This window comes from Fusarium venenatum, assembly GCF_020744135.1.
Source record: "Fusarium venenatum strain MPI-CAGE-CH-0201 chromosome Unknown EDB82scaffold_4, whole genome shotgun sequence".
Classification (NCBI taxonomy): Eukaryota; Fungi; Ascomycota; class Sordariomycetes; order Hypocreales; family Nectriaceae; genus Fusarium; species Fusarium venenatum.
In genome coordinates, this window is record NW_027072132.1 from 5,347,751 (window position 1) to 5,362,419 (window position 14,669).

General features: G+C 49.0%; 5 protein-coding genes across 5 annotated transcripts; 3 read left to right on the forward strand and 2 right to left on the reverse strand.

Annotated features, from left to right (window-relative positions):
• Positions 1–15: 15 nt before the first annotated feature.
• Positions 16–1,640, reverse strand: EDB82DRAFT_530301 (uncharacterized protein; the record flags this gene model as incomplete). Its single annotated transcript, XM_025738890.1, has 4 exons — positions 16–628; positions 677–1,123; positions 1,173–1,367; positions 1,420–1,640. The coding sequence occupies 4 exons, from the start codon at positions 1,638–1,640 to the stop codon at positions 16–18; spliced, it is 1,476 nt and encodes a 491-aa protein (XP_025593606.1).
• A 318-nt stretch (positions 1,641–1,958) lies between these two features.
• On the reverse strand, positions 1,959–5,549 carry EDB82DRAFT_452737 (Nrap protein). The gene is made up of 2 exons (XM_025738891.2): positions 5,208–5,549; positions 1,959–5,153 (listed from the first exon to the last, which is right to left on the reverse strand). The coding sequence occupies exons 1-2, from the start codon at positions 5,451–5,453 to the stop codon at positions 2,085–2,087; spliced, it is 3,315 nt and encodes a 1,104-aa protein (XP_025593607.1). The 5' UTR covers positions 5,454–5,549; the 3' UTR covers positions 1,959–2,084.
• Positions 5,550–7,326: 1,777 nt separating this feature from the next.
• Positions 7,327–8,082, forward strand: EDB82DRAFT_530303 (uncharacterized protein; the record flags this gene model as incomplete). Its single annotated transcript, XM_025738892.2, has 1 exon — positions 7,327–8,082. One exon carries the CDS (start codon positions 7,327–7,329, stop codon positions 8,080–8,082), a length of 756 nt encoding a protein of 251 aa, XP_025593608.2.
• Positions 8,083–9,275: 1,193 nt separating this feature from the next.
• Positions 9,276–11,420, forward strand: EDB82DRAFT_562381 (uncharacterized protein; the record flags this gene model as incomplete). The annotated part of the gene is made up of 3 exons (XM_025738893.2): positions 9,276–9,335; positions 9,398–10,765; positions 10,823–11,420. 3 exons carry the CDS (start codon positions 9,276–9,278, stop codon positions 10,952–10,954), a joined length of 1,560 nt encoding a protein of 519 aa, XP_025593609.1. The 3' UTR covers positions 10,955–11,420.
• A 94-nt stretch (positions 11,421–11,514) lies between these two features.
• Positions 11,515–13,016, forward strand: EDB82DRAFT_530305 (uncharacterized protein; the record flags this gene model as incomplete). The annotated part of the gene is made up of 2 exons (XM_025738894.1): positions 11,515–11,780; positions 11,843–13,016. The coding sequence occupies 2 exons, from the start codon at positions 11,515–11,517 to the stop codon at positions 13,014–13,016; spliced, it is 1,440 nt and encodes a 479-aa protein (XP_025593610.1).
• Positions 13,017–14,669: the final 1,653 nt, after the last annotated feature.

Genomic DNA, 14,669 nt, shown 5'->3' on the forward strand with positions numbered 1-14,669 from the left:
AGCTTCATATAATGTCTAAAATTCCATGCTTTCCTCATCTCTCTCCCGCTTAACCTTGACGTCCTTCTCGTCCTTCATCAACCCGTTGACGAAGTGTCTAAACTGGTCGATATAAGGCTTCAGGCTCGTCTTTTCCCAATCAGCGATACCCTTACCGCCCTCTTCATCCTCGCTCTTCCAAGAGTCGATCTCTGCTAGAAGACCCTGTACCGTAGGCACGCCCAGCGGGTCGAAATCCTCGAGGTTCTTGGTGTTGATAGGTACACATACACGGCCGGTACCGGGATGCACGACAAAAGGACTCTTGAGCAAATGGTTGAGCTTCTTGCTGACTTCAATATCAAGTCGGGGGTAGGTGTACTCCAGGACAATATCTTGTTTGGCTTCCAGGAGCTGTCTGGCATCGAGGTTCTTGCTGGCGCCTGACTTTGCTACAGCATCGATGTCCGCCCATTTGGAGGCCGAGGCACGTCCTGGGGCAGCATCCCATTTCCTTCGTAGTGACTCATTGAGGTTCTGGTTTGGCAGAAGCTGCAGAAGCTTCTCAGACTGTTCGGGAGAGGCCCAGGGGTCTTGCATCTCAAGAACATCCTCCTGAAAATGAGTCTTGAGGATTTCCAAGCTTCGTCTAGGGAGCGTTAGTACTCGATGTTTTGAAGCGACTGTATGAACTTACGCAAGATGAGGGTGTAGCGGTCTCCTCACGTTGACCTTCTTTCCACTCTGTGCACCTCCCCTAACCACCTCGAGGTAGCCAGCAATTGCCCTTCTCTTCTGATCGTCCATGCCTCGAACTTTCTTATCGCAAACCCAGGCGTGAGCACCTCGTCGACCCGAGTACACCCACATGATGTGCTTGAAGCCAAAGTCTTCCCTAAGCGCCACATCAACCACTTTAATAGCCATGGTCATGAACTGCCAGCACTTGTTGCAGATGTTCGCCTTGTCACAGCATGTTCGGATATCGTCGTAGTCTGTCAAATCGATATCGAAGCACAATTCCTTCGCAAGGGGTTTGAAAGCAGATGAGTTTCGTAGTGTCTTTCGATCGCGCGGGTTGGTAGTGTAAACGGGACCAATTTCGAAACGAGATGGCATCAATCGAAGGACGTCTTTTCGCAGTCTGTGTTATGGTGAGCGCTTTGGTAGCTATAGTTGAAGATAGTACATACGTATCAGCAGTAGGGAAAGATTGATATCGGAGGTAGGCATCATTCTGTAAGGTAAAGGCAAACTCTCGATTGCCAAAGTCGTTGGTTGGTGTAGGACTATGGTTAAGCCACTGGAATAGGTATCGCCAAGGGAACAATCGCTGGTAGAAACTTCGCATGACTTCTGGGTCTGAAGCCTTCAAAGACATGGCATCGCTGTAACTAGTCAGTCCACCTGCAAGCCTCGAGCTTCTGCACTTTCACTCACAACAGGGGAGCAACTGGTGAACTGGGCTGGATCGCCGCAGAACTTGTAGGAAACTCATCATCAGAGTCGACGTCGTCAAACAAATCCTCAAGCTGCTTGACTTCCTTCTTAACATCTTCCGTGTCACTCATCTTGGTATCGCTCTCTGTCGCATTGGGGGTATTGTCTGAAATTCCAGTTTCCTCTACCGGCTCGTCCTTAACGTTGCTAGGGGTTGACATGGCTTCAACGTCAATGGAATGGGGTATTTTCCCTCGATCGAGAAGAACTGTATGTAAGATCAATTCTTTGATAGTCGTATAATTTTGAAGTTGTCGTCAGTCCCTGGTTGTCGCAGTGATGGAATAGCAAGATTAAACTAAAGACGGGCAGCAGACATGGGGTGGAACGCGTTGAGCGAGTCTCTCCGCGTAAAGAGATTTCCACTTTGGGTACCAGGAAGAGGTACGTACTACTAAACAACTTACTCATGTCTTCACTTACATCTCTCCACCACTTTATATTCATTCCCAGTCTGGAAAGTATGGCTGATAATCGTGTTCAAAAATAAAATAAAATAGTCATTGAAAACATACTTTTAGTTCATGTCGGAATTAGAACCAGAATCTATATCTATGTTCGTGGGTATTATCTAAAATATTCACCATTCTACCTATAAACACATCTTACTCGACTTCTTCAATCTTCTTAATCATATCACCTCCAATTCTTGCAATTTCTGACAACACAGCCTTTCGGTTCACCACCACAACATCGCCATCTTCGCCGGCGACATTGTGGAAGTTATAAGGCAGACCAGCTCGGAACTTTTGCTGCTGAAGCTTCGGGTTCCATATGGCGCCAATGACAGCGTCGTCTTCGTCGCCATTGTGGGTTCCCCTGAAGAAGACAAGTGTGTCCTCGTACACGCGCTGGAGCTCCTGCATAAAGACATCGACAGGGTGAGCGCGGATGGGGAGGGGTGCACGACCTGTTCGTTCGTCGAGGTTCTTGAATTGGGAATGGCGGCGAGCTGAAGGGTCGGAAGCTGCCTCTCGAAGAATTGAGCGGATGGCCTTACGGGAAAGATGGAAGAGAACATCGTAGTCCTCAAGTGATGTGTCAAAAAGATCGGTAGCGTCGATGTGGTAGCCGCTGTCTTTGACAAGCTTGCATGCGGCCTTGGCCAATCGTGTCATGCGCGAAGCAATGAGCTTAGAGGGCCCGTTACGAGTGTAGGCCAAGCCAGACGTATCGACAGAGGTGGCAACAAACATGACTGTGTGGTTCATGTTCGGGTCCTTCTTGCGCCAAGCCTCAAGCTCATGACGGATGGTGTGCCTATCGTCATCTGTCAATTCCTCAGCCGAATCGACAAGCAAAGGCTCATCACGCCAATCCCACCGAGATAGAAAAGTCAAGGTGCGCAAAAAGCCCGTTGAAGCACTTGTGGGTGCGCGCCACGGGTAGGGTTGCAAGAAGACGTTCAGGACAAAGAGCTCAATGAGCTCTTCGCTGATGTGGCCTGAGAGCTTGTGGGCGTTGAACCATTGCTTCACCAGGCGAATGGTCTGAGACAGAGGGTGAAGTCTAGTACAGAAAGTTGCGATGGTTTGTGTATGGATTGGGAGGGTCTCAAAGAACCACTTAGTTCGAGCGAGGACCTCTTCTGACTCCTCACGGATACGAGGGTCAAGTGTCTTGTTCTTGATCTGTCGCTCAAGCAGGATGTCTTCCAAATCAGCATGAATCCTCAACCGGAATGCTGCTCCAGTATCATAGACGATATCGAGATAGGCCAAGTTCTCGATCCCAATCTCCTTGTTGTCTCGACCAAGGTAAGTTTTGATATTCTCTTTGGTTGATGTCAGACGCCTATCGAAATCGAGTAAAAACTCAATCTTGGTCTCTTGAATAGCTACCGAATTCTCCGGCCACCGGCCTGATGCCTCAAAGTAAATGTTGACATCTATAGGCTCGATGGTTCCTGTATGGAAGCCAGGTGTGGGAGCATCAACGGAAGCATATCTGGCAGCTGGTGATACTGCTGAAAGTTGTCGGATCTGCAATGGTAAATCTTCGAGGTTTCGAATATCGTATTCGAGAGTTTGGAAAGCTCGTCGGGCAGCGTCAAAAGCCTCCTTATCCATATGCGAGAAGGTGACTATGTTGGAGAAACCTGCGCCAAATGCAGTAATGTCTCCGCTATCAACCTTGAGGTGACGCTTCAAGGTATGCTTAGCAATCTCCTCGCAGATCTGGAATGGCACCTTGCTTGACCACTCAACGCACTCAAGAATACTCCCATCCTTGAAGCGACGCAACTCAGCCTTATCACCCCAGAATCGACGGAACTTCGCAGCTTCGTCTGGTTCTTCAGCTGGAGGGCCATGCTCCATTTGACGACCCATTTGGGCAAACTCGAACATGACGGCAAACTGAACTTTGCCAGAGTCTGAAGGTGGTGCGGAGCCCAGTTTCCAACCAGCCTTTGAAGGCAACTGGAAATGCAAGAGGTGGGATCGATTACCATAGGCCTTCTTGAGCACTTTGTGGGCTTCCAAGCTGAAATCCCAAGCGGATCCTCTACAGTCAGGAGACTCCAAATGCTTGGAAACGTGGCTCTTGAGCTCAAAAATGGCGTCGAACGTCTGGAGGAGAGCATCTGACTTGATGATAAACGTAGGGGCAAACTTGTCGGCAGCTTCGTCGGCGAAGTTATCTGTGGTTGATTTGGCGTGCATCTGAAGGAGGCTGGCAGACCAGGGGCTCATCTTTGACATGACGTTGAGTTCTCTGATAGGGTCGTACATGACAGGGCCGGCCTCTCGAACGGTATCGGCTCTTATCTTGGAAGAGCCAAAAACGAATGGCTTTTCGTTAAAATCGGTGGCCGAAAGGAATTGAATGGCAGCCTTGAAAAGCTCAGTACTACTGAGAGAGTTGGAAAATAAGGCCTTGCCATTGCGTCCACCCATCTGGAGCAGCAAAGCAATCATAACAGACCACTCAAAATGGCCAAATCCACCTTGAGACAAGGAACTGCCGAAGCCTCTCTGTTGCAGCCAGATTCGTCCCAGCACACAGGCATCAGTTAGGCCTGGACACTCATTCTTGGCGTGTGTAAGGACGCGCAAGTAGGAAATGAATGTTTCCTCCGCTTTCAAAGTAGAGTTGTAGAAGGGAGTGCCGGACTTGGTCTTCTTGTCGTCAGTCTCGCCAATTCGGTTGTTGTTAGAAGTAGGAAGCAACTTTGACCTAGGGAAGAGTCCCTCAGGCGCACATGGGATAAGCCGAATGGTATACGGAGATTTGGAGGCCTTTGCCTTCTTCTTCTTCTTGGAAGCCGTTTCCTTGGTCTCTTTGTCCTCGTCCTCCTCTTCAGGCTTGGGTCGAAGTGCGAGCACAGGCAGAAGCGGGTTCTCGTTCAAGTATTCGAAACTGATGTCCATCGAATCATCCAACTCTTTCTTAACGCTAGCGGCGATGTAGGCGATGTAGTAGGCTCTTCGATAGAAGTATCGCATGCTCGTAAAGTCCTTCTCCTGGAACATGGTTTTGGGCATTTGGACTACCATATCGACTCCTTGCGACTGAGACTTGACCATGGTCTTGGCGACGTAACTGCCGACGACATTGTAGGAAGCTGGCTTCTCGTAGGAAAGCTTGTAGGGCGCGTCTTTTGCGGGCTTCGGGTCGGGGTATGGAATGACTATGCGATGCTTCTTCTCAAAGCGAGTGCTGATTTGGGTGATCTTGAAAATTTGTTAGTCTTGAGGGTAGGCGGCTTGTAGCAGAATAGAACGAACAGGTTCGGGACCATGCGGTGTTGCATTGTCAATAGCCTCCTTTAATCGATGCAGATGTTCATCGACTTCCTTCAATGCCTTTCCGTAATCGAGCTTTGCTTCTTTCAAGAGCTCGTCGGTTTGGAGCACGAACGTGCTAGCGGTTGAAACACGAGCAGAACTGCGAGCCTCAAAATCAATGAGGGCATCGTGTCTTAGGCCATACCCAGCATGATCTATCTTTCGTCGTTTCGAATTTGATTCCATGGCGATCGAGGGTAATGCGCCAGCTGTGGGAATGGCGGAAATTGTCGTCGTTTCGGAGGGTCCTTGATGTTGAAGCTGTCGTTATTGTTTGGCCAGACCCAACTAATTTTTTTTCTGCGACGATGGGATCTGCGGGGCGATAAGATTCTTATCAGTTGATGTACGTACCTCGAAAGATGCTGCCCCCTAGCTTCATGGTTCAACCATCCGACAGGGTCCAAAAGTGTCTGTGTGATGGACTATGGGGTTTATTTACAATAAAGGAAATACTACTGCAAATGCTCAATTATGATTATGATTAATCTAGATTGATTCTCAGTACTCAGTGTATCTTGGTATGTCTTTGTAATGAATCTCAATTTAGATTAAAGTTAGTAGAGTCTGAGCGAATGCCATGTTACTATAAGTGAATAGATGAGTGATGGATAACTATTTGATCAACAAAAGCTCAAATTGGGTCGTGTCATAATCACCATTCGATCTTGATCTCCCTTAAAATCCTGGCCCTCTTTAAGTATGGAGTCAATCGTTCGTTGGACCTTTGCTTTCTTTGAAAAAGAAAAAAAAAAAAAAAGTTGACGCCAGATCTTCCTTGCACAAAGATTTATGTAGCTACTGCAGCATGAGCATGTGGGATTTGTCCAGGCGATCACTTCTGATGAACTCCTTGCTTTGATAAAACCCGCCAAATAAAGCCCGACTTGCAGAACGCTCAGGCCAATTCGGTCCAGCCTATCCAGTCTATCCACTCAGATGTCCAACAGCATTAGCCTATTATCTCAACCACCTGTTTTATTCAAACCTCACTTCGCCCTTTATTTCCATGCATAGGTACTGATACATTAGTTTCTCCCCACCATGTTAATCACGATCGGTGATCGTCACCCAAATTCTAGTATCGGAAACTGAGACAACTCAACCATGAACCCACGACACTAAATCAATCCGAACTATGTGTGTAAATTAAGAAACGTAACATGCTAAGACAAATGTCCGTTCAGCCGTGGGATATCGGGTTGTTTACCATTCCAGCCAAAACTCTAGACACCGAGAAAAACTAGGGTCTTGGACACCAACACACACAGCTCAGTCTTTTCTGGTTTGACAAGACACGCATGATAATGATGATGGACATCACGTCGAGACACCAACGAGCTGTCCGTTGCATTAGCCTTGCGCAACCGGAACCCCTACCTTGCTGCAGGTTTCTTTCGCCCTTGACGTCTTTTGGCCGTTTTTAGTTAACAATTGGTCCTTTGACGTAACACCAGTGGTAAAATGGTCCCGTCCAGCGTTTGTTTTGTTTTGGTGATGTTCTGAATGTCTTGCCTCTCCTTGCCTTAACCTCCATACCACTTAGCCTAAGTTGGCCTGGCAAGCCCCAGATAGAACCAACGCCAAGTTCCGTACTTTCAATCTCGAATCATTGCGTTTTGGGTGTTTTATGGCTTATGCACATCAAGGCACGCAACATGTAAGGAGACTCTGCGTTTGGAGTTCTCGGAGATTGCCTCCTCTTTTTTGCCAGTGGCTATAAGAACAAGGAAACCCATGTCTGCCATCCGATGGCTTGTTGCTCATGTAAATCATATAACCTGTCTAGTCATCTGGTTATTAATAATCCGGCTGTGGTCGCCGTCGGCTTGTGTTATCGTCTCTGATTCACTTCCCAAATATCTTTCTTTTGTTAGACTATCGCCTCACGGCTTGTCGCTTCTCTTTTCATTTCGTAATACTAAACCGAGCTTGAATCACTTGATACTCCTGCTGGCAAGTTTCAACTGAGTCAGTCTTGGTTGATAACCTTTACACCTTGTCGAAAATGGAATCGTATACAAAACAACGACCTTCTCTCTCGCTCTCCTCATCAGCCATGGACCTGGACACGGATCGGAGAACACCATCGCCAGTGCCTTCATTGGGCCACGACGCCCTCCACACTCCCATTGCAGAGATGCCTACTCCGCCTGCTTTTGCATCGACCTTTTCTCTGCCCATTACTGCCGCCAAAAACCTGTCGGCTGGAGCCCACCGTTCTCCAGATATCACAAACGACAACGACTTATTGCCTCCTTTACTGCCTCAGACCGAAACATGTGGAATCGAGAGACACGATGTGTCTGTCATTGGCGGCACTCCCGACTTTCTTCTACTGTACTGCTTCAACATAGAGAGAGCGGTAAACTTTTACTCGCGTTGCTTCGGTTGGAAGTTTCATGGGGACATGAACGCCCATCAGGCTGACGATCCATACATGAGGCGATGGGGATCATCCCACTTCGACACACAGCCCATGAACTTTTTCAACTCAAGTCAGAGTGGTGACTCTCGCATCACCGGTGCCCTGATTCAGATCAGAAGCACAGGAGATGACGGTGCTCATCTTGAACACAGGCGACAGATGGCCATGGCGGGTAGCGCAACGCCTTCGTGTCATATTCGAGTTGCTGATATTGAGACGGCCGAGTCATTGATCGAGTATCATTTCGGCGAGGTCAAGCAGCTACGGTTCGGTGTTCGACAATGCATTATGGACATTGGAGAGTTTGTCGACCCTGAAGGAAACTTGATCGGGCTCGTATCTCTTCACCCGGAAAATGCTACAACCGCCATGAGCGTGGATGGATGAGCAAATGTGGTGAGCTCTCATCATGGGAAATGGCTGCAGTGGAGGAGGATAAAGGAATACCCGGTGGTTTATTATCATTCATCCGCTTATGAGAGCTTGTCTCTTAGAGAATTTGTCATTATCATGGTTTATCGGCACAGTCATTGACATGTTTTGGAGTTTTGGCGTTTTATTTTTTGGGTCAAAATATCATGGAGTATTTGGCTTGGCGTTGTGCTGTATTGCAGTGCACAGAAAGGGAAGAAGATGGAGGAGAGGGGATCTCCGTATTAGCTCGCTTCCCAGGTTAGCAGCCGGCTTCGGGTCGGTCGGATAGTGGCCGGAACGGCAAGCAAACAAGCATCGAGCAAGAGGTAGTCACAATAATTACTACTAATACAAACAATGCCAATAAATAAAGCGGTGGGTGAACCCCGAGATCTTCCTGTTTTTGCACCAGTAAATTTGCCTAACAAAGTTAGCCCTATCCCGACCAAATACTCTTCTGTTTAGCTGTCATGAGAAGCTTAGTTCCGTCATGTCATGACAGCCATAGAAACAAAAGTCAACTCCCGAAACGAATAGCCGCCCGGTCGACTTCGGAAAACCCATTACCCATGGATCAGTTGGCCGCCCACTAAAACCACAGCAGGATAGCTCTGGACAGGTTGTCCCCGGACTTGAGTCCCCGCTGTCCCTCAGCTACTGTACAGTGCCATTATCCTCGGTCCCCACTACGCGACAGGACACCGGGGAGATCTTCCACGGCCACTTCCCGTAGGTTGGAGCCCCTAATTTGCCAACTGAAGCTTGTAGTGATTGCGCCGTGTAGCGCTGTCCATCACGGTGTGAGAGTCTTTTACGACTTGCTCCTGTCATCGGCTTCCCCACGATTTCCCGAATGCCGATTCCTGCTTCCGAGTTTACGCTCAAGCTCAGGAAGATGCTTCACGGAGATGGACCCACGGCCAGCACCGGCCTTCATAAACGGATATCCCCCGCCAACGGCCCGCCGATTTCTATCGTCATTCGGCTCAAGCTCTCTCCCTCTTTCTCTGATATTATCCTTCATCTACCTTCTTTCACTCCAATTCCTATTATAAAGGAATCTCCGGTGCATGAAGCTTAATAGATCTCCGAATTAGCATACATTGTAGCTTACAGAAAGCTTTCTCATCTTCTCACCCTTTCTCTCACCAGCCACACATAACAAGATGTCCTCCACAGCTTTCCGGTTACGGACTCTTCGAGTTTTCGCTCGCAGCCCCGTCAACGTAGGTTTATTCATGATCAAGCGCGCATCATGCGATTCTAGGCACATACTAACAGCTCCAAGCCCAATGCCGCTCTTGCGCGATCATTCTCAGCGACTGCTCGTCGCGCCGAGATCAACAAGGTCTTCCCCTCAGCTAAGGAAGCTCTCAAGGACATGAAGCCTAACTCGACTCTCCTCTGCGGTGGCTTCGGTCTCTGCGGTGTCCCCGACTCCCTCATCAACGAGGTCCTCGAGAAGCCTAATATCACCGGTCTAACAGCTGTGTCAAACAACGCCGGTACGGATGACTTTGGTCTCGGCAGACTCCTCAAGACCAAGCAGATCAGCAAGATGATTGCTAGTTACATTGGCGAGAACAAGACCTTTGAGAAAATGTACCTTACTGGTGAGGTCGAGCTAGAGCTGACCCCTCAGGGAACTCTTGCTGAGCGATGCGCCGCTGGTGGAAAGGGTGTGCCTGCTTTCTATACCCCCGCTGCCTTCGGTACTGTTGTCCAGACCGGTGAGCTTCCTTTGCGCAACAAGGCCGACGGCTCTCCCGATGTCTACTCTCGCCCCAAGGACGTCAAGGTCTTCAATGGAAAGTCTTACCTGCTTGAGGAGAGCATTGCCGGTGACTACGCCTTCGTCAAGGCCTACAAGGCCGACAAGCTCGGCAACTGCCAATTCCGTCTTGCCGCACACAACTTCAATGGCGCCATGGGCCGCAACGCAAAGATGACCATTGTCGAGGCCGAGCACATCGTCGAGCCCGGTGAGATTCCCCCTGAGGCCGTCCACCTGCCCGGCATCTACGTCAAGCGTGTCATTCAGAGTACCGAGGAGAAGTCGATCGAAAAGTACACCTTCGCCAAGGACCCCAGCGATCCCGAGGCCACAAAGGCTCTAGGCTCTGGCGACACAGCTGCCAAGCGTGAGCGCATTGTTCGCCGTGCTGCTAAGGAGTTCAAGAACGGCATGTACGCCAACCTGGGTATCGGTATGCCCATGCTTGCTCCTGGCTTCGTCGGTCCTGAGGTCGAGGTTCAGCTCCAGTCTGAGAACGGTATTCTTGGCTTGGGTCCCTACCCTCAAAAGGGCGAGGAAGACGCTGATCTGATCAACGCTGGCAAGGAGACTGTCACTCTCAAGCCTGGTGCCGCCGTCTTCGGTAGCGAGGAGAGCTTTGGCATGATCCGCAGCGGTCGCATCAACCTCACCATCCTAGGAGCCATGCAGGTCAGCGCCAATGGCGACCTGGCCAACTGGATGCTTCCCGGAAAGGTCAAGGGCTTCGGTGGTGCCATGGATCTTGTCAGCAACCCCAGTGAGACCAAGGTCGTTGTGACAATGGAGCACACAGACAAGAAGGGCAACCCCAAGATTGTTAAGAAGTGCGCATTCCCTCTGACTGGACCCGCTTGCGTGTCAAGAATCATTACTGAGCTGGTAAGTTTATCTGCGTTTGCCCTCTAATGCCCGGCAATGTACTAACTCTAGTTCTAGGCTGTCTTCGACGTTGACTTTGCCAAGGGCCTTACCCTCATCGAGATCGCTGACGGCGTCACTGTTGACGAAATTAAGAGCAAGACCGAAGCTCCCTTCCACGTTTCCGAGGACCTCAAGCCCATGCTATAAATGATACAATATTAAGAGAAGGAAAGACATTACGATTGGATACTATAGCGCAGATTATTGGAAAAGTATTGACTGGTGAATAATTACCCGGGTTTGAATCATCAAGTTGAGTATCGAAGCAAGCCGAATGCTATTTGAAGCCATCGGATCACAGAGCAGCCGTTGTCAAGCCATGCATGCGTGGCTTCGCTTGTTCCCGTCACTATAAGGAAAAAAGATAAACGGACTGCTTAGACGGCGTGAGGAGAGTAAGAAGATTTCAGAGCGGCAAACAATAATAAATAAATGTTATAAATAAATGAAGAGACTGTGCATGACTATGGATTTTAATTAATTACTCCTCCACTTTCTAATTTGAAGTCGTGTTTTTGAAGCTGAGTACCTAGCCGTATCACTCACGACAGGCATCTTAGTGAGATGGCATTCCACCAAACGCGTTCTCACCAAGCGGGTTCTAATAACCTTGCCACCCTTACAACCTCGCACAGTAAGCGCTTCACCTGCCTTCAAGCTCTGCACAAAAACTCATATGGCTTTTATTGTCTCTAGTATTATCAGCTATGTTCGACCAAACTTCAGGCCAGGTCTTTACAGAATATGTCATGTCTCGAGGAGCTCTCGCCGAATCTGATGAGGACTCGGCAGATTGGAGTCGGCGTCGTCCATATCCCCCCTTTACAGCTCGTGGGCCGCATGGGCCTCGTCCTTTAGTAGACATGGCCATCAGTGTCCTTGCAGATAACATGGGCAAGGTTCGTTCTGGGGCACATCTCGAGAGTATTCCAAGTAATATGCTGTGGCGCATTTGGCGGTATCTAGAAGCTAGGTCAGTTGGTGTTGCGGATGGTGCGGAATACCTTAGGGCATAGAAGACTGATTCTCTACTAGAGGCGTGTGTCTTCATGCATGGAAGATCTTTTCAAAAATCCTTATGAACGATCAGGATGACAAAACTCTTGGGCTGTACCGCTTTCGGCAACATATCTGTCGTCCTGGCACCGATCTCACCCGCTATACCCAGCCCTTAACAGCACCACCCACAGACTTCATTACACACCTTGTTCTCACGGGTGGGTGCTCCTTCAGCACTCATGATCTGCTATGTCTAGCCGACATGCCTAATCTTGGTGCCCTTGAACTCATCCAACCGGCCGATGAGCTCCGGATTGTCTTCCCACGCGTCTCGGATCGTCTCGTCCGGGGGTGGACTGAGAAGAAGGACCCGTTCCCCTTGCTACGTATATTAAGAATATGGGGCGATCAGTCCACAACACACGAATCTCTCAAGTGGGTGTCCAAGTTCCCTTCTCTTGCTCTGTACGACGTCATGGGCGCAAGGGAGGATTGGACTAGGAGCTACGAGGCAGCGTTGGAGAATGGGTGGGAACAAGACGACGCACCATCCGGGCTAGAGGACTCACTATTACGATATCTCATGTTGTTCGCGCCGCTAGAGGAAACCAGGAGTAAGCCTCTTCGTGACCTTGCGGCGAGTATCGACAACGACTTGGTCTCGTTATGTAGCGACTCTCGATGTGCTGTCAAATTCGTCCAAGAGCATCAAGCACCGCCTCTTCTCGACTACCTTACTGATACAGCAAAGGTACAGACACCCTCGTGGGATACTGATGCCGCATCTCGAGAAGCTCGTGCATGCCATGGCGTCGCTTTCGAGCCCTGGGCGTTTTGGCTGTACTCCTTTCTAGGACAGTTAAGTTCGGATCAAGACTTGAAGGCTCGCGGTGCTCGTCCCTCCACAAAAGCCGTGGCTGGTCCTTTTGTTCTGCCTTCGCGACCACTTGCCTGCCTTCATCTAGGACACAGTTCTCGGTACGGTGGCATTGGCACGAGACCATCGTACGTCAGCAGGGGGTTGTTCGCAACACGAAGATACACTTTTGCACGAGACGCTGCTGGTCGAGGTGCAGCGATCGTAAAACCAGCGCCGATTCCTAAGAAGGGACCCAGCTTGGTAGCTTCGGAGCGTTCAGCGCCTGTTTTAGCATTGAGAAAGCAGAAGAGGAAAAGACTCGATGATGTTTTGGAGGCTTTATCAAGATGAGGAGGGTTTGGTTTTTGAATGCCTTGATGCTCCTTAGGCATCGTTCCACCAACAAATAACGGTTGCTCTCGTGATCTAACTTGTCCAAGGTACGTATATTCCCATCCCAAATTCTTGAAAGTCACTGACTTGTATCCTAAGAGTCCGCAAATAGTTTGCATACCGTGATGTACCCGCTTATTCATCATACGAGAGCCAGATTAGGATACTAGCCATATTGTATTAAAAGGATCAAGCCGATGGAAGGTATGCGGGGGAGGGGCAAGGCCTATCGACAGATGTCGAAAACGTGAGAAGTGCAGGATATGCAAGATGGAATATAGTCCAGACAAGTGGAATGTATTGAACATCATTGTCTTGCGCAAAATGGAAGAGACAACGTTTGAAGCGAGCATCGTATTGTATTAAGCTGCATTATATCAAAGAACGCCATAGAACGCTCCTACTTAGAAAATCAATGTTAGGGAATAAAAAGTGAGACAACAAACTACTGTGGCGGGAGCACGCGGGTGGTAATTTGTTCTCCAGCTTGCACGTCTCAAAGAGAAAAGTCTGCCATTTACCCTATAGTTACCCCAAGTACTGAAAGTGGCAACATCTGTGTCAGGTTGTGTCAAAGAATATCCCTGATGCTCATATGGTTTGAGTTTGAGAAGCGACAGGGCGCTATAACTTTAAGCGTTCACGTTGTCAAGCCGTAGACTTCACACCTTCGTAGGGACTGCCCAAGATCCGCAATGAGCGGTCCAGTAGTACATCTCCCGTCCAATGAACATGTGAGGCCAGGACAAGCCAGAAAAGCAGCGGTTCAAAGACCAGTGCACATGTTGCCCAGGGGTGGACCCCAGCCGATACAGATTTTTCTACAGCCGGGCACATCCGCCTGGTTTAGGTACTACGTACGATATTTGTCGTATCTCGGAGAACAAAAGAGTGTTAAAGAAGTGGTATGTACCGCGTCAAAATTTCTCTCTCCCAACGCAGCAAAAGCTACAAGCAGGACAGAGGGTAAGTGTCAGCGGTGAATTCATCTTTCCTCCAGTTTCCCCTCCAAGTACCCCCATGGTGTAATGGGAGCCAGAGTGAATTTGAAGGATTCAGTTTTTCTAGTAGGTTGAAGAAGAAAAGAAAAAAAGAAATCAAATTGCGGCTCACTCGAGGTGGTTTTGTTTACGTGGGTGGGGCATCTGGAAGAGCGGATGCGGAATATTGATGCGCCGAAAGATCAAGATCCGTCCCTAGGTCCATCCTGGCTGTAAGGCGATGCGAAGCCACTGATTGAGTTTGGAATTTCATCAGGGTTTCATTGAATTGTCACAGGAATTTGCTACAGTTGCTTTGGAAGGCCTGACCACGTCGTACAATTGCACATGTAATTCTTTAGGCATAGAAAATTTGTTGGTGTCGTGTGCATTATGGACAAAAAAGGCTAACAGCCTGTCATGCAAGCATCCATTCACAGCAGGTACACAGTAGCACTTACGTGCCTTAGTGCTACGATAAACACCCACACACGACAAACCGGGAGTGTCCCATTCGTTCAATGACCTCAACGGCCTGTGGAGTGCTTGGCCTATCCTGTTCCTGACTCACAAGTCCCTTTTGCCTTGGCTTGACTTGGGTGCCTCAGCTCCATATGTCGTACTAAATACT

What these genes read in the sequence shown, in the direction of transcription:
- EDB82DRAFT_452737 (XM_025738891.2), bottom strand. Translation starts at nt 5,453, where the DNA reads ATGGAATCAAATTCGAAACGACGAAAGATAGATCATGCTGGGTATGGC. An exon ending in CACCGCATGGTCCCGAACCT is followed by an intron (nt 5,154 to 5,207) that starts GTTCGTTCTATT and finishes CAAATTTTCAAG; the next exon opens with ATCACCCAAATCAGCACTCG.